Here is a 21,966-nt window from a genome sequence, read left to right as displayed (position 1 = left end):
TCGACTGGTTCCAAGGCATGCACACAAGCATGGGGGATAGAGAGCAAATTGTTGGCAGAATCTCACCTCTGTCTATAGCTGAATAAACACAACCATTTGTTTACCCCTTCTTCCCTTGGATTAGGCCTAATTGGGGTGAGTGTGATCGGAGTGACACAACACCAGCTATTAAGAACAATGTTAATCTGTCACAGTTTCTAAATAATCTCATTTTATTTTTGACCGCATAGGTAATCCAGGCGTGTACATGGGAGAGGTAATGTATATGGTTGTTCGGTGAATGTTGGCCAAATTTAGACCTGTTATTAATTATTTCATTAATTAATAAAACAAGGTATAATCGCATTCCGTAGCGAATGTGTTCTGAATAATTCACACTGAAATTACTGTACCTGTTTAGCAGAATGTGTTTCACGTTGGAATGTATATCCATAGTCGGTAGACAATTCTTATTAAAAAGGCTCCCTTACATCACTGAGCCATGGACAAGAAACTATTAAATCCCGTTTTTAGAAGTTAACCCCCCGTCCCGTCTCGTCCCGTCCCTCCCGTCCCCCGTCCCCTCCCCCCAATCAAAATCAAATATGGATGTTCTTGCTTTGCTCGCACACGTTTCCACTACTTCCAGTCTGTGCGTACAGGTGTGCATGCAGGTGTGCGTGCGAAGCGATTAGGGTGGAAAAGGCCTAGGCCACATACAAAATCTCAGCAACTCATTTGCGTCAATTAATATTCATCAGTAGGCCTATAAACCAATGAAGTTCCTGGTTAAAAATGAAATAAGGAACCAGGCAACAAATCATCTGAAGGAAAAGGTAGGCCTAAAGAAGTAGTAACATAAATTAAAAACCTAACTTTATTATTTTGATACATTTAAAAATATATATATATATTTTCCCAATATAAAAAGTCAACAGTGAACCCTCAGAGATTCAATAGGCATCAAGTCACCAAGGTAGAGAGCGATCAAGTCACCAAGATAGAGAGCGATCCAAGTCACCAAGGTAGAGCGCGATCAAGTCACCAAGGTAGAGAGCAGTCAAGTTCTCAAGGTAGAGAGCGAGGAAAAAAACAGTTTTGTGTAGCCTAGTGAATTAAAACCCTCATTCGCCGGCGTGCGTCATGACGCACCCCAGTGTGCGATGCATATCCAATGAGGCTCCGTGTGGCTGCCCCACTGCAAATAAAGGGAGATAACGGGCGGTGAGTAGCGGCTGAAAACGTTTTATACTGACATGTTAGAGCAATGACTTTTGCGTAACCGCGTAAAAACTGGGACTAGGCTCCCAGCACGAGGATGATATAGGGTTCTTACGGAAAGAGGAACAAGAAACGATAGCCACGGCCGGGTGGGGAAAAGAAAACGGCGAATCCGTTAAAGTTTAGGAAGAGAGAGTGAGCGACAGAGTGAGCAGGATTCCCGAAATTGAGAGCAATCCAAAAACATAGGTTGCGGTGGAAGAGCGAGTGTACCCATTTGAAAGATGAGCTTGATGTCTGCCATAGACACCAGTGCCTCAGTGTACCAGCCTGCACAGCTCCTGAATTGGGTCTATCTCTCTTTGCAAGACACCCACCAGACCAGCGCTTTTGACGCCTTTAGACCCGAACCCAACTCTTCCCACCCGGAGCTGAACTACTGCAAGACTCCTGCGGCGGACCTGAGTTCGTCCCTCAACTCCAACTATCTCAACAACTTTTTTCAGCTCCAGCGGAATGAGGTTAGAGACGGATCGTTCTGTCTGTCATTCCCCCCCCCTCTATTATGGAATTATATTACCATGATGTTATTGCCACGTTATCTAAATAGCATATATAGGCTACGATCTGTTTGTATTTGCGTACATCCCATCGTATGTCGAGCGCTGTTTTGCAAAATGTTTGAAGGAGTTTGTGCAACATTGGGTATTCTGGTAGCCTACATATAACCGGATATTTCGTATATGGACAATATAAAGACGTGCTCATTAACTTTTCAGACCTATTAGGGCAATATCTGATTCCACCATAGCCTATTCTAACAACAATAAAGTTGATTTAGCAACAGCTCTGAGTGCAACATGGAGAATTCAACATGCACAAGCATAACTGGTTTTATATTGGGCAGAATTATTACTAGACTATGGCAGGTAGGCCTAATTGATTAGTGCCTATAGTAAATAAATAGAAAAACAGTAGGCCTGTAAAAAAATTTTTTTTATGCAATCAGGATGAACTGCCAAGAAGCACCGGGTCTAGTTCTAAGTGTAAAACACGACTGTAATAGTTTTAAACTCGGCAAAGATGTATAATTAATCCAGTAACGTTATCTGTGACTTTCAATTAGGTGTTAGAAATGCTGAGTTAGCATTTTGAAAATATATATATATATATATATATATATATATATATATATATATATATATATATGTATATATATATATATTTTTTGTAATTGTCTGACTCGGTTTAGGCTGTTTTAAAGGCAAGGCCAATCTCGAGCATGTCACATGTAGGAGCGTGATGCGTCTGGGTCTTGGGTCTGCATTAGGATGGAATATTTTCCCAGTATTTTACAAATGTTCCATCCCGAGAATAAATCACTTTTCTCCCGGGTAACCCGGTATTTCCCGCCAAAACCGGAAGTGACATTCAAAAGCATTATAAAGCTTATAAATAGGCCTATGTCTGGATTTGACTAGAGCTTTGATCGAAAATTAAAGCCTGACGCAACATAAGCCTGATTAAATACATTTTATGAGCCCTACATTAAAGACATTTAATGAGTGCATCCCCAAAAAGCCCAAATGATTGTGCCATTATCATCCAATACATAGGCTGATACAGTATATAGGCTACTGCACATTATGCACGACAGAAAAACATAAAAGCACATAGATGTAGCTATGCTCTCTTGGGTAAATAAATGAAACAAGCTCCAGTAGGCTAATCTTTTTGAGTGTGAACTGTATTACTGTACTGTATTGTATTATACTGTATTATATGGACTGGAATTACGCATCTCATTCAAACCATGATAAAGCGGTGAGAGAACATGCGATTCTGGTGCAGCACATGCGGCCTACAAAGTTACAATTATAAGCTAGCGAGTTTGATTGACATTTTTCATAATATTTCCCCTAATGTTATAGCCTACCTCCTCTTTCTCTCTCTATTGTTGCTTCATTCCTTCCTCGCTTTCAACAGTTAAATGAAATAAGTTTGGTTGTCCTTACCTTCATCATTCTAATGACATACTTGAGTAATATAGGACTAGAATGAGATGCGGAAGGCTTTCAGTTCTCAACGATGATTGAATGGTTATGGGTCTGAATAAATAACTGCTATATCCTACCGCCATCGCGGGTTCGCTCTTCTTTCAAACTACCTGTGAGTTCTATTGGCTGCTGTATTTAACATTAAGCAAACAAGAGCTTATGTCCCTCTTCGAATAGTCTATTGGTATAAGAAATGCTAAACAAAATAATGTCCAGCAAACTATTCTAGTCTAGCTTTTCCTGCATGGGACTCCAAGAGCTAAGGAGCCTTTTTTACTGCGAGAGGCCAGTGGAGCACAAAGGTGCGTGCGTATTGCACAAGAGACAGAGGCTATTAGTTAGAAGCTTATTATGCATAACCCATCATTCATTACCTAAATATAAGACTAATACTGATTTGAATTTATCACCTGAAAGAGATAGGCTAGGACATCTATATATAGGCCTATATATAAATCTTGAACAGGATTATCTATTTTGGATGCAATTTGAATGGAATTGATGGAGAGAGAGAAAGACTGTGAGAAAGTGCTCATTAATACACTGATTTAAAGCAACGATATGAGTGTTTTAAAACGCTGCAATAATACAAATAATAAAACATCTTTACAATTAAAAAATAAGGTGACCCCCGAAAGCCAGATGAAGATGTGTCTTTATATTACTGTAGCATAAGCTATGCTGCAGTTAATGTCTACGTCACAATAAAAAGGTTACCATGATGAGATTATAGGTCTACATACTGAGATGGGCTGTCAGTCCCACCCTGAGCGTTGATGATTCATCATGCAGTGACCAGAGAGAAGGCCATAGAGAATCCAGATTTAGACATAGCATATGATTTAACAGTTCCGTTTCACTTCATGCTGTTCATATCAATAATTTATTATAATTTACCGGTTTCTCGCAGTTATTTATCCCAGGAAAAGGGAGTGGTTTTGGGCAGTAAATCTCGGTAAATCTCAGTAACTGGGTTCCCGCCATTCAACCCTAGTCTGCATGCTGATGAGCTTGAGAGGTCTCCGGGTTAAACGCGGTCTCAGAGCATTTTGTATTATTCTGTACATAAATTGAAGACACTCCATTTAGTATGATATCTTACGTTTCATATGGTATGTATTAATTTGTGGATGTCCATCATCCATTTCATATGATATTTTATGAATGACAATTCGTACAATATGTTATGAATTGCAATTCCTATAATATAATGTTACAAATTTGCAAAAAGTACAATATCTTACGAATTTGCAAAACATATGGTATGTTACAAATTACAATTTGTTGTGGCTAATGTTAGCTAGGTGGCTAGATGGCCAACACTAACGTTAGCTAGCTGGCTAACGTTAGCTCTAGGGGTTAGGGTTAAAGTTAGGAGTTAGGTTAAATCAAATCAAATCAAATCAAATTTTATTGGTCACATGCGCCGAATACAACAAGTGCAGACATTACAGTGAAATGCTTACTTACAGCCCTTAACCAACAGTGCGTTTATTTTAAACAAAAAAAGTAAGAATAAAACAACAAAAAAAAAAAAAAAAAAAGTGTTGAGAAAAACAAAGAGCAGAAGTAAAATAAAGTGACAGTAGGGAGGCTATATATACAGGGGGTAACGGTGCAGAGTCAATGTGCGGGGGCACCGGCTAGTTGAGGTAGTTGAGGTAATATGTACATGTGGGTAGAGTTAAAGTGACTATGCATAAATACTAACAGAGTAGCAGCAGCGTAAAAGGATGGGGTGGGGGGGCAGTGCAAATAGTCCGGGTAGCCATGATTAGCTGTTCAGGAGTCTTATGGCTTGTGGGTAGAAGCTGTTGAGAAGTCTTTTGGACCTAGACTTGGCACTCCGGTACCGCTTGCCGTGCGGTAGCAGAGAGAACAGTCTATGACTAGGGTGGCTGGAGTCTTTGACAATTTTGAGGGCCTTCCTCTGACACCGCCTGGTATAGAGGTCTTGGATGGCAGGGAGCTTTGCCCCAGTGATGTACTGGGCCGTACGCACTACCCTCTGTAGTGCCTTGCGGTCAGAGGCCAAGCAGTTGCCATACCAGGCGGTGATGCAACCAGTCAGGATGCTCTCGATGGTGCAGCTGTAGAATTTTTTGAGGATCTGAGGACCCATGCCAAATCTTTTTAGTCTCCTGAGGGGGAATAGGCTTTGTCGTGCCCTCTTCCACGACTGTCTTGGTGTGCTTGGACCATGATAGTTCGTTGGTGATGTGGACACCAAGGAACTTGAAGCTCTCAACCTGTTCCACTACAGCCCCGTCGATGAGAATGGGGGCGTGCTCAGTCCTCTTTTTTTCCTGTAGTCCACAATCATCTCCTTTGTCTTGGTCACGTTGAGGGAGAGGTTGTTGTCCTGGCACCACACGGCCAGATCTCTGACCTCCTCCCTATAGGCTGTCTCATCGTTGTCGGTGATCAGGCCTACCACTGTTGTGTCGTCGGCAAACTTAATGATGGTGTTGGAGTCGTGCCTGGCCATGCAGTCATGGGTGAACAGAGAGAGTACAGGAGGGGACTGAGCACGCACCCCCTGAGGGGCCCCCGTGTTGAGGATCAGTGTGGCAGATGTGTTGTTACCTACCCTTACCACCTGGGGGCGGCCCGTCAGGAAGTCCAGGATCCAGTTGCAGAGGGAGGTGTTTAGTCCCAGGATCCTTAGCTTAGTGATGAGCTTAGAGGGCACTATGGTGTTGAATGCTGAGCTGTAGTCAATGAATAGCATTCTCACGTAGGTGTTCCTCTTGTCCAGGTGGGAAAGGGCAGTGTGGAGTGCGATAGAGATTGCATCATCTGTGGATCTGTTGGGGCGGTATGCAAATTGGAGTGGGTCTAGGGTTTCTGGGATTATGCTGTTGATGTGAGCCATGACCAGTCTTTCAAAGCACTTCATGGCTACAGACGTCAGTGCCACGGGTCGGTAGTCATTTAGGCAGGTTATCTTAGAGTTCTTGGGCACGGGGACTATGGTGGTCTGCTTGAAACATGTTGGTATTACAGACTCGGTCAGGGACATGTTGAAAATGTCAGTGAAGACACTTGCCAGTTGGTCAGCACATGCTCGGAGTACACGCCCTGGTAATCCGTCTGGCCCAGCGGCCTTGTGAATGTTGACTTGCTTAAAAGTCTTACTCACATCGGCTACGGAGAGCGTGATCACATAGTCGTCCGGAACAGCTGGTGCTCTCATGCATGCTTCAGTGTTGCTTGCCTCGAGCGAGCATAGAAGTGGTTTAGCTCGTCTGGTAGGCTTGTGTCACTGGGCAGCTCGCGGCTGTGCTTCCCTTTGTAGTCTGTAATAGTTTTCAAGCCCTGCCACATCCGACGAGCGTCAGAGCCAGTGTAGTATGATTCAATCTTAGACCTGTATTGACTCTTTGCCTGTTTGATGGTTCGTCGGAGGTCATAGCGGGATTTCTTATAAGCTTCCGGGTTAGAGTCCCGTTCTCTGAAAGCGGCAGCTCTACCCCTTTAGCTCAGTGCGGATGTTGCCTGTAATCCATGGCTTCTGGTTGGGGTATGTACGTACGGTCACTGTGGGGACGACATCATCGATGCACTTATTGATGAAGCCAGTGACTGATGTGGTGTACTCCTCAATGCTGTCTGAAGAATCCCGAACATGTTCCAGTCTGTGCTAGCAAAACAGTCCTGTAGCTTGGCATCTGCGTCATCTGACCACTTTTTTATTAACCGAATCACTGGTGCTTCCTGCTTCAGTTTTTGCTTATAAGCAGGAATCAGGAGGATAGAGTTATGGTCAGATTTGCCAAATGGAGGGCGAGGGAGAGCTTTGTATGCGTCTCTGTGTGTGGAGTAAAGGTGGTCTAGAGTTTTTTTCCCTCTGGTTGCACATTTGACATGCTGGTAGAAATTAGGTAGAACGGATTTAAGTTTCCCTGCATTAAAGTCCCCGGCCACTAGGAGCGCTGCATCTGGATGAGCGTTTTCCTGTTGATTAATGGCCTTGTACAACTCATTCAGTGCAATCTTAATGCCAGCATTGGTTTGTGGTGGTAAATAGACAGCTATGAAAAATATAGCTGAAGAGTTAAGGTTAGGGGAAGGGTTAGCTAACATGCTAAGTAGTTTCAAAGTAGCTCACAGGTAGTATGTAGTTGCAAAGTTGCTAATTAGCTAAAATGCTAAAGTCTTCCATGATGAGATTCGAACACGCAACCTCAACCTCTCATTGCAAGGGGTTGGTAAAAATGCTGTATCTGAGTTCACAAGAAATGGCATGATTCTTTGGTCCCTTGAGCACATAATGTAGCCTATCATTAGGACACACACACACACACACACACACACACACACACACACACACACACACACACACACACACACAGAGTCAATACCAAGACCGGGAGGGGGGCGAGGGGTACGAGACCAGGTCAAGACCAAGACCAGAAAAATGTGAGTCCAATTCAAAAACTGTGGCAAATTGCCACCATAATAAGAGTAAAATATGTCCAGTATTTTTGTGTTCATATTTCAGAAGAACCTATGGATTCTTTAGACATACAGAATGGTGAAAATAGGCACGCTGAGGGGCAAATAGAGAGCCACTCAACAAATGATCACTAACCCAAACAGGTTAAATAGAGAGACACTCTACAAATGATCACTAACCTAAACAGGTCTCTAATAGATACAAAGACTAAATATATTACAACTTCCCCTGGTCTCCCCTTACTAATACCCACTGGGCACAGACATCAGTTCAATGTCTAGTATTGATTTACATTTGGTTCAGTTGTCAACTAACGTGAATTCAACATGAAATCAATCAAAAATGTCACGCTGTCATTGGATTAAGGTTAAAAGTTGGGTGAAAAAAGACAAAATACCCTTATGTTGATGACTTTTTGCAAATCCAATTTGTTTTCCACATTGATTCAACTTCATCACATTTAATTTTGGGGTTGAAATGACATGGAAACAATGTTGATTCAACCACTTTTTGCCCAGTGGGTAGTGAGCCTGCAACAATTTCCCCCACTCTTCCCTAGCAGCGAATCAAGGAAATTCTGACGAGCGCAACAAAGTTTGAGGATATTTTTCAACGAAAGTAAAGGACAGTAATGTTACAAGTAAATAAGAAATCCCAGCTTTCAATAGGCAATAAGATATTACTGTGTCATGAAAGGAGTGTGGCTATTTGGCCTGGCAAAATGATTTTATGCGCTGACTGAATGGGAGCTGATAATTATCCGTTTTTTACTCTGCTGGTCTTGGCTGGTCTCGGGAAGAAATTAAGAGTCCTCATTGTCCGAGACTGAGTCAAGGCAGAGTAAAAATGTATCTGACACCCAGACAAGACCGAGACACTCGATATGTGGTCTCGAGGCTGACCGGTCTCGAGTATTACAACACTGGGGTAACCTCCCACTGGGCACAGATGTCAATTCAATGTCTATTCCACGTCGGTTAAACATAATTTCATTGAAATTACATGGAAACAACGTCTATTCAACCAGTGTGTTCCCAGTGGGCTACTTCTACCCAGTGGCGACCCGTAATTCAGGGCAGAGCCCCACCTGTTTTGAGCCCCACATTTTAAGCTAGAAATAAAAAAATCTAAACTTTTTTTTGGGGGGGGCTTGCCTGTTTTGAATGTTATTTTGGCATTTTGTCACATATCAGTTTGCAAACAATGTAAAAAAAATAAATAATAATAATTTAGTTAAAAAAGCTGCATACAAATATGGTCTCTCATTTGCTTTCTTGAGTAAGGCAGCTACAAAATGCAGGTGTTTCAGCCTAGCTCAGTGCTTTCTGTGGTGGTGGGGCAGACAGCGGAAAATACGGAGCGTAGGTGTTGGTAATGTTCTCTAGTTGCGCCGTGATTAGCTCAGTGTTCTGTCACTCGTGGGGACAGTACGTCACCGCCAAGTCTAAGAGTAGAGCTAGACAATTCAAGCCCCTTGGGTGCTGCCATAGAGTTACATTAGAAGTGCCCATCCAAGAAGGCGTTATATCGTTATATCTACAGTAGCTTTGATTGGACTGATCATGTCAACATCATACTTTCAAAATCTTAGCTAGCAGTCATCATCATGAATCAAGTCGACAATCTACTGGCAAATCCATTTTAATCCTTGTCATATGAAGAGAAATAATGAAGAGAAATTATAGATAAAATGTATCGGTGCTCATCGGCCATTGGACATAAACATTACACAACAAGTTGGAAATCACAAATTCAACAATGAGTGGTTTAGAAGGAATCTGTGGCTAACTGCAAGCATTGCAAAGCAATCACTAGCCTTCTATTCAGTGGAGTTTTAAAATGATAAACATTCAACATTGGCCATGCTGTCATTGAAGCATGATTTGTGCCGCGCTCAAAACAATTTTTAACTCGGAACTGCGAAAAACTTGACTTCGGTGAGTTCAAGACAACTGGGAACTCCGATTGGGAAAATTTAATTTGAACGGTCATCCAACTTGGAATTGTAAATCCGGAATTCGGGCCTCTTTCTAGAGCTACGACCTGAAGATCAATGACGTCATCATGATTCGACCTTGTTTTTTTCTGAGTTCCCAGTTGTCTTGAAAGCATCATAAATCCAGAGAATGCCAGACTTTGATGACAAAATTTCCCCACAAAGGACCACTTTCCTGTTCAAGTGAACACAGCACAACAAGGTGAGTCCAAAAATGTCTTGTATGCCGCTGCATACATGATGTAATATGCCAGGGAGATATATATACCTTAGCTAAGAAAGTAATACTAAGTGTATGTTGTGTAGTAAGCTGTTAGTAGCCCATGTGCCTCACCCTAATAATTTGGTCTATTTTCGCCTCTTAATTTCGCCTACTGTTCTGACTTGGTGGTGCACATGTAGCCTATAACCTGTTTTAGAGAAATGTAATCATCGAATATTGTACGAGCTTTCATTGTCTGCTTATATGCCCCCTTTATTTATCCTACGGTTCTTACTTGGTGTACAGGGATAACACTGTAAGAACGGCCCATGTTCTGAATTCTGTCGCTGTACATTTCAAAAGTGCTAAACAAATAGTTAGATTGACTACGTCCGTCCTAGCTCGCTCATTAATGTCTTAATCGAAATTACGGATTGCCTCTTATCCGCTTGTCGTCCCCATATGTCATAGTTTGTACATCTCAATTGTCATTCGAAACCACATTTGTTTAAGCAAGTCAGCCATATCAGCTATGTTTTTTTTAAAGGCAGTAAATGAGGCTGAATTAACTGTTTCGCTGCCAGACAAGGCTCAGCTGATAGCCAGGTGTAGCGATGGTAAGATGTTGGGACTGCTGTTGGGACTCTGCTGTTGGGACAGCTTTATGTATATCCTAACAGTTTGTGGGCACCATTTGCATGGTTAATTAATGCATTGTTTAGTGTTGTGTTGTGTAGTGGCTTTGCTGACATGCATCCCACATTTTAGTTTTTGTTTGCCCCACCGAGATGTACATGCTAAAATCGCCACTGCTTCTACCCTACAGGTTTGACTAGTTGCTTTACACTACATTACTAGGATACATTTCCCCCGACTCCTGCAAATAGATCAGGTTGTGAAAACAGAAAACAAGACTTGTTTACACCTTCTATATTTATGTCGTCATGAATATTTACAGGGCATCAATGTAACTGATAGTCCAGACCATATGTGACTGCAGGCCTTGTTTTTTTTGTGTCATTTAGCAGATGCTCTTATCCAGAGTGACTTAAAGGAGCAATTAGGGTTAAGTGCCTTGCTCAAGGGCATATCGAACCAGCAACTTTTTGGTTACTGGGCCAACGCTCTTAACCGCTAGACTACCTGCCGCCTAGCTATAGAGACGTTTGCAGCCATTTAACATAAACCAGGCCTCTGAAACATGTGTGGTCTTTATACATTAAAATCCATTGTGTAATGTCATACGATCCCCCCTTGAGTAGTGTTGCAAAAACTGAATGAACACGCACACCCACATACACACATGCATGCACGTGGGCACACGCATGCACACACGACGCACACACAGTCTGGAAACAGTTTAAGCAGATTGGCCATTTTCTTCTCAACCTCACTGCAACGCCAAGTACAACAACCCACTCCTGAGTCTTGATCTGTTGGAATGAGTAATGTGTTTGTTTTTGTCGTCAATGACGTGACATTGTCTCATCAAAATGATATCTGGAAATTAATTAAGGGGTTTTGATGTGAGGAGAATGAAGTGAAGGTTGAAGTGGTTGTGAACAGAGACGGGCAGTATTTCTGTTACATCTATTTGAAATATGTGTTTCAATTTATTTTGTCATCTCTTACAGAAAATCACATGATTTCACATGACATTTCACGTGAAATGATATGAAAACGTGTTTTTAGAACACTTCATGTGATCACTTTTTCACATGTGTAGTTTCATGTGATCACGGATTGCCTTACATGTTGTCACATGTTATCACATTAACTTCACATACTGTAAGATCAAATGTGATCACATGAATACATGTGTTTTTGGAACAATTCACTTGTGCTCACATGTGAAATTCATGTGGTTTTTCCATAAGGAATATGCCACAGAGTGTCAAGGAATATTGGCACAAATCTGGTCTGGATTCCAGGCTAAAGATGATGCTCAATATTGAATATTGCACAAGAGACAGTTTTGCTCCTGATCTCCTTGCTTGCATGCCTGTGGTAGGCTACTCTAATCACTTAAAGCGGCAATCACCAGTATTGAGATAATGAGCAGTAGAAATTCCCCGACCCTGTTTCGGTAAAAAGCTGAGGGGTGGGACTGGAGAAATTAAACCACTCTCAAATCATAGACAGAACTATATGGATACAAGGACTGACCATCCATGATATCAAAATGATAGTTTTAACCATGTTTTGATTTACTTCGATTATAAACATAGGAGTAAAACAAGCTTCTCTTTTGGGTTCTGATGGGGTACGACAGTTGAACTGTCACGGATTCTGCCGAGGCTGCTCCTCCTCCTAGTTCGGGCAGGCTTCGGGCGTTCGTCGTCCCCGGAGTACTAGCTGCCACCGTTGAATGTTTCTATTTACATTTACATTTAGCAGACGCTCTTATCCAGAGCGACTTACAGGAGCAATTAGGGTTAACTGCCTTGCTCAAGGGCACATCGACAGAATTTTTTCACCTAGTCGGCTCGGGGATTAGAACCAGCGACCTTTCGGTTACTGGCACAACGCTCTTACCCACTAAGCTACCTGCCGCCCCGTGTTTGATTGCTTTTGTCTGTCTATTACACCTGTGTCCGTTTGTGTCTGATTACGTGTTCTATAAGTTGCCTGTTTTGTATTGGTTAGGTTGTGTGTTGTTTTTCGCCTGTCCGTTGTGCTGCGTATTTGTCTCTGTTTTGTTGTTTTATTGTTTTACGCATAGTTGCGTAATTGCTCGCCTCTGTTTTGTTTTGAGGCCGATCATTGTATCTTTGCCTTGTGGTTTCACAAGTAAACTTTGTTGGACTAAGCTTCGGTGTCCTGCGCCTGACTCCCACACCACATACACCTCAGCCTTGACATGAACTAAGCTCATGAGACATTTATAAGTAATATTCTTCAAGAATCAATGGGTACATATCATTAATTTATCATGTCTAAAAAGGGATGTAGCAACTGCTGATTGTCCCTTTAGCTATTTGTATTGGAGAAATAGAGTACATCAGATTAAATGAAGTCAATGGCTGTGTGCGAAATCGTTCTTGCTTTCTATGAGCTCTGTTTCAAAGTAGTGCACTATATAGGGAATAGGATGTCATTTGAGACACAACCTAACAGCGGTGTTTCCCTCCTCTAGGGTGGAACGGCTCACCCTACTCAGAGGAGATGAGGAGTGTCCCAAATGGCACCCTATTCCTTTTATAGTGCACTACTTTTGACCAGGGACTAAAGGGCAGCTCAACCCCCACTAGGGGTTCACAGGGGGACAGTTTTGCCCCTCACTGCCTCATGGTGTGATGTGTATGAGGCATGATAAGTTCTTTTTGGAGTTGCTATTTGGGAATGTAACTACTCACAGGCATGTATGTGCCCAAACACACAAACCCACACACACGTGTACTTGTGTGCATGTATGCATGAAGGCATGCACATACACACACGTACACACGCATGCACACACGCACGCACACACATACACACACCATTAGCAGTTGTCTGTGAAGTCTGTTTCCTTTGGGAACACAGCTGGATTTATAGCCTAGGGTGAGAGAGGGGCTCTATGGTCATGATGACTGTATATAGTGGCTAAGGTACTGTATGGTTTACCTTTCACTGATTTGATAGTAAGGTTTGATTTGATATCAGGGCACAGAAAGCTGTATACAGTGGCTTGCGAAAGTATTCACCCCCTTGGCATTTTTCCTATTTTGTTGCCTTACAACCTGGAATTAAATTGGGGTGTGTATCATTTGATTTACACAACATGCCTACCACTTTGAAGATGCTAAATATTTTGTATTGTGAAACAAACAAGAAATAAGACAAAAAAACAGAAAACTTGAGTGTGCATAACTATTCACCCCCCCAGTCAATACTTTGTAGAGCCACCTTTTGCAGCAATTATAGCTGAAAATCTCTTGGGGTATGTCTCTATAAGCTTGGCACATCTAGCCACTGGGATTTTTGCCCATTCTTCAAGGCAAAACTACTCCAGCTCCTTCAAGTTGGATGGGTTCCGCTGGTGTCCAGCAATCTTTAAGTCATACTACAGATTCTCAATTGGATTGAGGTCTGGGCTTTGACTAGGCCATTCCAAGACATTTAAATGATTCCCCTTAAACCACTTCGAGTGTTGCTTTAGCAGTATGCTTAGGGTCATTGTCCTGCTGGAAGGTGAACCTCCGTCCCAGTCTCAAATCTCTGGAAGACTGAAACAGGTTTGCCTCAAGAATTTCCCTGTATATAGCGCCATCCATCATTCCTTCAATTCTGACCAGTTTCCCAGTCCCTGCCGATGAAAAACATCCCCACAGCATGATGCTGCCACCACCATGCTTCACTGTGGGGATGGTGTTCTTGGGGTGATGAGAGGTGTTGGGTTTGCGCCAGACATAGCGTTTTCCTTGATGGCCCAAAAGCTCAATTGTAGTCTCATCTGACCAGAGTACCTTCTTCCATATGTTTGTGGAGTCTCCCACATGCCTTTTGGCGAACACCAAACGTGTTTGCTTATTTTTTTCTTTAAGCAATGGCTTTTTTCTGGCCACTCTTCCGTAAAGCCCAGCTCTGGGGAGTGTATGGCTTAAAGTGGTCCTATGGACAGATACTCCAATCTCCGCTGTGGAGCTTTGCAGCTCCTTCAGGGTTATCTTTGGTCTCTTTGTTGCCTTTCTGATTAATGCCCTCCTTGTCTGGTCCGTGAGTTTTGGTGGGCGGCCCTCTCTTGGCAGGTTTGTTGTGGTGCCATATTCTTTCAATTTTTTAATAATAGATTTAATGGTGCTCCGTGGGATGTTCAAAGTTTCAGATATTTTTTTATAACCCAACCCTGATCTGTACTTCTCCACAACTTTGTCCCTGACCTGTTTGGAGAGCTCCTTGGTCTTCATTGTGCCGCTTGCTTGGTGGTGCCCATTGCTTAGTGGTGTTGCAGACTCTGGGGCCTTTCAGAACAGGTGTATATATACTGAGATCATGTGACAGATCATGTGACACTTAGATTGCACACAGGTGGACTTTATTTAACTAATTATATGACTTCTGAAGGTAATTCGTTGCACCAGATCTTATTTAGGGGCTTATTAATTTTTTTTGCATTTTTTGAAACAAGTTCCACTTCACCAATTTGGACTATTTTGTGTATGTTCATTACATTAAATCCAAATAAAAATCCATTTAAATTACAGGTTGTAATGCAACGAAATAGGAAAAACGCCAAGGGGGATTAATACTTTTGCAAGGCAATGTATGCAATGTACACAATCTATAGTATTCTATGAGTCTATAGTAAAGCTGGGCAATATGGACAAAATCCATATTGCGATAAATTGCCTGAATTTATGTGATAAGTAGAACTATACATTTATAACATTAATGTGCAGCAGAGTTTTTTTTAATTACCCTTTAAACTACTACTGCTAGTTTGATTGTTATAGCCATCAATTGGTCCATTAACAATCACACATATTAGCAAACTTATTTCATTTCAAACTTCACATTTCTCTAGTAATGAACGATATCAGCAAAATGCCTGTGATAAGTGATTGGTATGGTCGGTGTCGATCATATTTGGTTTATCATCCCTGCTCTAGTCTATAGCAGGGTTTGATCCAGTGGATCAAATTAATGACAGATGGAAAGCCATGTAAAACAGAAAAAAAGCTTATATTTGATTTATCCAGGGTATAATCTAGTAAATGAACACGTACGCACACACACACACACACACACACACACACACACACACACACACACACACACACACACAGGAGCTGGAGCTGGTTAGAGTTGAGTTGAGCTGCCTCCAGGGCTGGTTAGGTAAAGACTTGGACCAACCTCTGCTACACTCTCTATTGCCAAGTGTAAGATTTCAGCGCTATGCAACATTAGACATCAACAATAACATATGTTCCCTAAGCATGGCTGTGTCTCCCAAAGAGCGATATCATTCACAGAGACTCCAGTAACTTTCCATAACTCTGACAGTGTTGGCCTATAGCTTGGATTTCTGCCATGTCTCAGTTTTAACTGTGGACTGTTAGGGCTATACAGTGTACATTGAATAGAAGAGGTAATCGTAACTAGGACCAGGAGTTTTTCTTAAGAAAAACGTTGGGCCCTATTACCAGGGTCATGTCACATGCAGGGAAAACCCCTGTCCCTCACCACAACCAGAGGTTGAACCAACTTACCTGATTTATTGTCACCTTTTTGTTGATCGTCTTTCAAATAGAGGAAGAAGTGAATGAAAAGGGTTTTTAAAGTAATTCTGACCTTCCCCTTTCACCTTGCTCATGGAACATTTATATTCAGAGTGCATTTAGCAGACATGCTGGATCGTACCAGTCTCACGCAACACTGACTGGCACGACTTCTCAGAGTGAGCCACAAACCATCCCCATGGCCGTAATACTTCAAACAGATCACTGTGTATTTACAGTGATGCTGTTGTTTCACAGGCCTGTGTGAGACTGGGAACGTAATAGCCTGGTCCCAGATCTGTTTGTGGTGTCTTGCCAATTCCTATATAGCCATTGTCACATAAGACAGCACAAACAGATATGGGACCAGGCTATGCCTCTCTCTCTCTCTCTCTCTCTCTCTCTCTCTCTCTCTCTCTCTCTCTCTCTCTCTCTCTCTCAACATCCTCAGTACTTTTCCAGTTCATAAGCTACAGCTGGGCCGAGCGCCAGATGTGCTGAATTTAATGTACGAAAGGCGTAGGACAGTCAACGGAAATTGGTGATTAAACTCAACAGTATCGCAAAAGCGAAATAATCTAGAGCAGTTTTTGTATGTGTTATTGTTTCATTAGTGGTATAATTTATCGAACTAGTCTGTAAGTATGATAGAGGGGAGTTGCAGGTGCTTTTCTTGTAAAAAATACCCATAAAACTCGGTGCTCTGTCACAAAAGTACTGAGGGAGTTCAGATTCCTTCAGCAGACAGTAAGAAGAGCAGACGGCACTTCAACCTTTGAACTAAGTTTCCACAAGAAAGACATCGTCAGCTCATTGTCATCTGCCCCTTTATTATACATTTCTTGCCATGTTTTTTTCCCTGCGTAATATTCCAACAGTGTTTTCTCATCTCTCCCTGTTCCAGGCGTTGAATAACAGCGTGTATAAGAATGTCTCGCCATACGGCTCGCTCAACAACATCGTTGATGGACTCAACTCCCTGACGGACCACTTCTCCGACCTCTCCCTCTCCTCAGAGTCCCGCAAGCCAAGTAAGAGACCCCCGCCCAACTACCTGTGCCACCTATGCTTCAACAAGGGCCACTACATCAAAGACTGCCCCCAGGTAGGACACGGGATGAGACAGTCCTTATTCTTTTACATGTTCATTTGTTATTTTATTTGTTTGTTTGTTCGTTCATTCATCCATCCATCCATCCATCCATCCATTCATGTTGTTTTTGTTCTACCTCTAATTCTATTGGTTCAGTGTCTTTCGATTTCAAAATGCTACTGGCTGCCATCGAGAGTGATCATATTTCCAGCCAATCATGTCCCTTTGAAATTGGCCAATGGCTGTGCAGCGGTGTCATCTGTGTGGCTGTGCCCTGACCTAGTTGTCAAACAGACAAGCCTCTGTCCTCTGTTGTCATGAGTGTGTTAATTGGGCAGACGGACGGACTACTGAACTTCACTATGAGGGAGGAGTAGTAGGGTGAAGTTGGCCCTAGTTGCTGATCTTGGGTCAGTTTTGCATTTTCTCCACTAATGGTTAAAATTAGGATTGGGGTAGGGGAAGCTGGTCCTAGATCTGTACCTAGGGGAAACTTCACTCTGAGAGTATGGAACCAGCGGTATACGAAACACATTTTCATCATCAGTAGATTTCATTTCATCATTAGCCAGGATATTTCATTTGTTTTAAACAAACACAGTAGGCTACATACATTTCTTTCTGTGAGGGAAACGAGCATAACCATGGCGAATCAGCAGCGAGTTCCAGCTGTGAGGTCCCATGGGTACCAGAGTGTGACCAATGGGGTCCAAGCTGAGCTCTGTTCTGTTTAACAGAATAAGTACAGGACTCTATGGTACTGATGGGACGTATATACCCATATAAATAGAATGAGTAGAATGTGCTTGGAACCTCTCACATTGGCAGTTTGACTTGTAAACACATTCTAGTTTTGTGGATCTACCCACCTATTGATTGGATGATGTATGTATGGAAGACACCACATTATGTTTTGTAGTAACCAAAACGATCACATTATATGATAGCCTACTTCTAGTAAATGTGCACCCTAAAACACAGGAGAATCAATGTACATCATTATTGATATCATGCTGTATTATGCACACTGCGATGGCGTAACATGTCACAATAGCACAACTGAAATAGCATTCTGAGAGATTATGGACCACAAAATTACTATTGTGGTTTTCACATACAGGCACTTTGAGGAACGTTCTGTCTCTTTTTACGACGCCTTGTAAAAGCAAACTTCATGGTCTGAGTTTAAGTTTGAAAATGAAATATCTGATTTCGAAACATGGACAATCACAGTTTTTCTCAGAATTCTGGTGTGGAGAGGTTATTGTTAGATAAGCCCATGGTGATGCCAGATAAGAGGTTGTTGTTAGATAAGCCCATAGTGATGCCAGATGAGAGGTTGTTGTTAGATAAACCCATGGTGATGCCAGATAAGAGGTTATTGTTAGATAAGCCCATGGTGATGCCATATGAGAGGTTGTTGTTAGATAAGACCATGGTGATGCCATATGATAGTTTGTTGTTAGATAAGCCCATAGTGATGCCAGATGAGAGGTTGTTGTTAGATAATCCCATGGTGATGCCAGATGAGAGGTTATTGTTAGATAAGACCATGGTGATGCCAGATGAGAGGTTGTTGTTAGATAAGCCCATAGTGATGCCAGATGAGAGGTTGTTGTTAGATAAACCCATGGTGATGCCAGATAAGAGGTTGTTGTTAGATAAGCCCATGGAGATGCCAGATGATAGGTGGTTGTTAGATAAGCCCATAGTGATGCCGGATGATAGGTTGTTGTTAGATAAACCCATGGTGATGCCAGATGAGAAGTTGTTGTTAGATAAACCCATGGTGATGCCAGATATTATCTTCTTCTTTCGCTCTCCCTCTCTCTCTCTCTCTTGCTCTTTCTCTTTCTCTGTCTCTCTCTGTTTATCGTGTGTGTGTGTGTGTGTGTGTTTTTGTAGAGCTTGCTGGTTAAGACCGAATCAACACTAATCCTTGTATTTTTATTGTGTTGACGTTGTAAATCCGTGCTTGATAGTCATCACTGTGTATTTAAACCATTGAACCGGTCAGTTTAGCGAGTCAGTGGAAATGTTATTACCACCAAACCCCCTCAACAATAGACTGCTACGAAACCAGTCTAGACTTCATGGGTGTAACTGAAATGTGTGTGTGTGTGTGCGAGTGTGTGCGTACGTACGTGCGCATGGGCGTAACTCAAATACAGCGAATCTGTCGGGGCTCCCCAACTGTTCGTTAAACTGCCAACGGATACACAGAAAACACCAGATCTCCAGCGTGTTTCAACCACACCTGCATCACATACATTACAGACATGGAAGACACTCCAAACGAGTGCAGACCTGGGCCAGTGCAATGCATATGTCCAATACTTTCAATTATTTGAGGGGTGCTTGATTTACAGTAGCTTGGGGTTTGCACTTTGAGGACTATTCCGTTGATTCCATTGTACTAGGTGAACTAAATCAAGTACAGGCCAAGTATTATAAATTATTTGAGCTTGATTTAGCTTGGCGATTGAACTTTTGGGACTATTCCGTTCATTCCATTGTACCAGGAAAACTAGATCAAGCGCAGGTCAAGTATTTGAAAGAATTTGAGGAGTGCTTTATGTAGAATGTAGTTTGAACTTTGAGGACTACTCCATTAGTTCCATTGTACCGAGTGAACTAAATCATAATTTGATAAACTAAATTGAATGATATGTCTATGAATCAAGCATAGCTCAAGTATTTGAAAGTATTGGACAGACGTATTTATTTGACCCAGGTCTGAATGAGTGTGATGATTTTCAAGCGGGCGTCCCTAAGGAACAGGACTTCACAGGCCTCCCTTTGCTGGGTTTGCGATCCTTTACAGTAATGTTCTGTTAAACCAAAGTTTCTACGGAAATTAAGGTAACATACTGTACCTTTTTTTATGGTAACTTACTGGCTGCCAGTAAGTTACTGTAAAAACAACATGATCTTTTTTTACAGTGTACTCTCCATCACTCCGTGTAATAGTGCCCAGTCCTTTCCAGCTTAGTCTGTGATGTTAAGGGCAAAGCCCCACTGCTTTCATCCCTCTATCCTCCTAGGTACAGTGTTGTAGTCTCTCCCAGAGGGACCTTTCTCTCCCCCAGTCCTCTGTAGTTACTGAGGAGTGGAAACCAAAGCCCCACTACCCCTGCTCGAAAGAGGACTGCCCTAGTGTGGATCAACAGGGTCCTGGTTGGTTGGTGTGGTTGAGAGGGAGGGGGCTCCAATAGGAAACAGAGAATGAAACAGCTGAGTGGAGCTGCAGAGAGACACAGGAAGGGGATCTGTGATAGATCTTTCTGTGGTTGGTGGGCTGTCTGTGTTGTGCATTTACATTTTTGTTATTTAGCAGACGCATACATTTTAGTACTGGTCCCCAGTGGGAATCGAACCCACAACCCTGGCATTACAAGCACCATGCTCTATCAACTGAGCCACACAGGACCTGCATATATGTGTTTTTGTTTTCCTCTGGTTAGTATGTAGTGGTAGTACAATTATATTACTCTCCTCTCTGTCATGACTAAAGAGGAAACGCTGGTGGCAGTGTCATAGGACTGGTCCTCTGGGAGCTCTCTCTGCTCTCCTCTCTCCTCTCCTCTTCCCTCTTCCTCTCCGCCTGCCGTCATAGGGCGACCGAGGTGTTATGTAAACAGGCTTTTATTTGGAGAATGAGGTCGCTCCCCCAGTTCTGACCAGAATGTCCTGTTCACTGGGGCCTGGCTGCCTGGCTGCCCCCCTCTGGTGCACAGCCTAAAAGTCTTCCACTTTCGTTCATGATTTGTTTGGTGGCCTCAATCGCCTGCTCCGCCTCTGATGTTTCCCTAATGAAAATGATCCATTGATTGACGTCCACTCGCCATGTTTCCCCCTGTACAGGGATTAACACATGGAATATTTGCTGTAATTTAATGTGTGTGGGGAGTCACTGAGTCACTCCCTCATCCAGTGGCCATCTCCCCTCTTCCCCCTATCCCCCGCTCCCCTCCCCTGGCCAATGCCCTCAAGCTGCCCTGCTCTACACACTGACATCAGCCCACTCCTACACCCAGCATTCTATTCTCATGACCAGCACTCTAGAATCTAGATCGGCTGGACAGAGAGGGCAAACGTTTTGGAAATGTGGGCAATGCAGTGCTACTGTAAACTGTGAAATGGTTGACATCACATTTGTAGTATTTGAGGTCAGCTAGTGTCAGGGTTTGGAGTTAATTCCATTAGAATCCAGTCAGTTCAGGAAATGATGAATTGCAGTTGTGTAAAGTACTTAAGTAAAAAATACTTTAAAGTACTACTTAAGTCGTTTTTTGGGGTATCTGTACTTTACTATTTATATTTTTGACAATTGTTACTTTAACTTTACTACATTCCTAAAGAAAATAATGTACTTTTTACTCCATACATTTTCCCTGAAACCCAAAAGTACTCGTTCCATTTTGAATGCTTAGCAGGACAAGAAAATTGTCCAATTCACGCACTTATCAAGAGAACATCCCTGGTCATCCCTACTGCCTCTGATCTGGTGGCCTCACTAAACACACATGTTTCATTCGTAAATGATGTTTAAGTGTTGGAGTGTGCCCCTGGCTATCCGTAAATTTGCTTAATATAAGGAATTTTAAATGATTTATACTTTTACTTTTGTATATTTTAGCAATTGCATTTACTTTTCACACTTAAGTACTTTTAAAACCTAATACTTTAAGACTTTTACTCAAGTAGTATTTTACTGTGTGACTTTCACTTTTACTTGAGTCATTTTCTATTAAGGTAT

The 21,966-nt window shown here is 42.3% G+C and overlaps 1 protein-coding gene across 1 annotated transcript in view; it reads left to right on the top strand.

Annotated features, from left to right (window-relative positions):
• Positions 1 to 1,172: 1,172 nt before the first annotated feature.
• The window catches only part of zcchc24 (zinc finger, CCHC domain containing 24), a 90,624-nt gene continuing 69,830 nt past the window's right edge, over positions 1,173 to 21,966 (top strand). Inside the window, exons 1-2 of the mRNA XM_041866863.1 lie at positions 1,173 to 1,721; positions 17,019 to 17,219. Coding sequence (XP_041722797.1) covers positions 1,485 to 1,721; positions 17,019 to 17,219 — 438 coding nt within the window. The 5' untranslated portion in view covers positions 1,173 to 1,484. The remainder of the gene's footprint in view (positions 1,722 to 17,018; positions 17,220 to 21,966) is intronic.

Source organism: Coregonus clupeaformis, chromosome 37, assembly GCF_020615455.1.
Source record: "Coregonus clupeaformis isolate EN_2021a chromosome 37, ASM2061545v1, whole genome shotgun sequence".
NCBI classification, from domain to species: Eukaryota; Metazoa; Chordata; class Actinopteri; order Salmoniformes; family Salmonidae; genus Coregonus; species Coregonus clupeaformis.
This window is presented reverse-complemented; position numbering and strand designations above follow the sequence as displayed.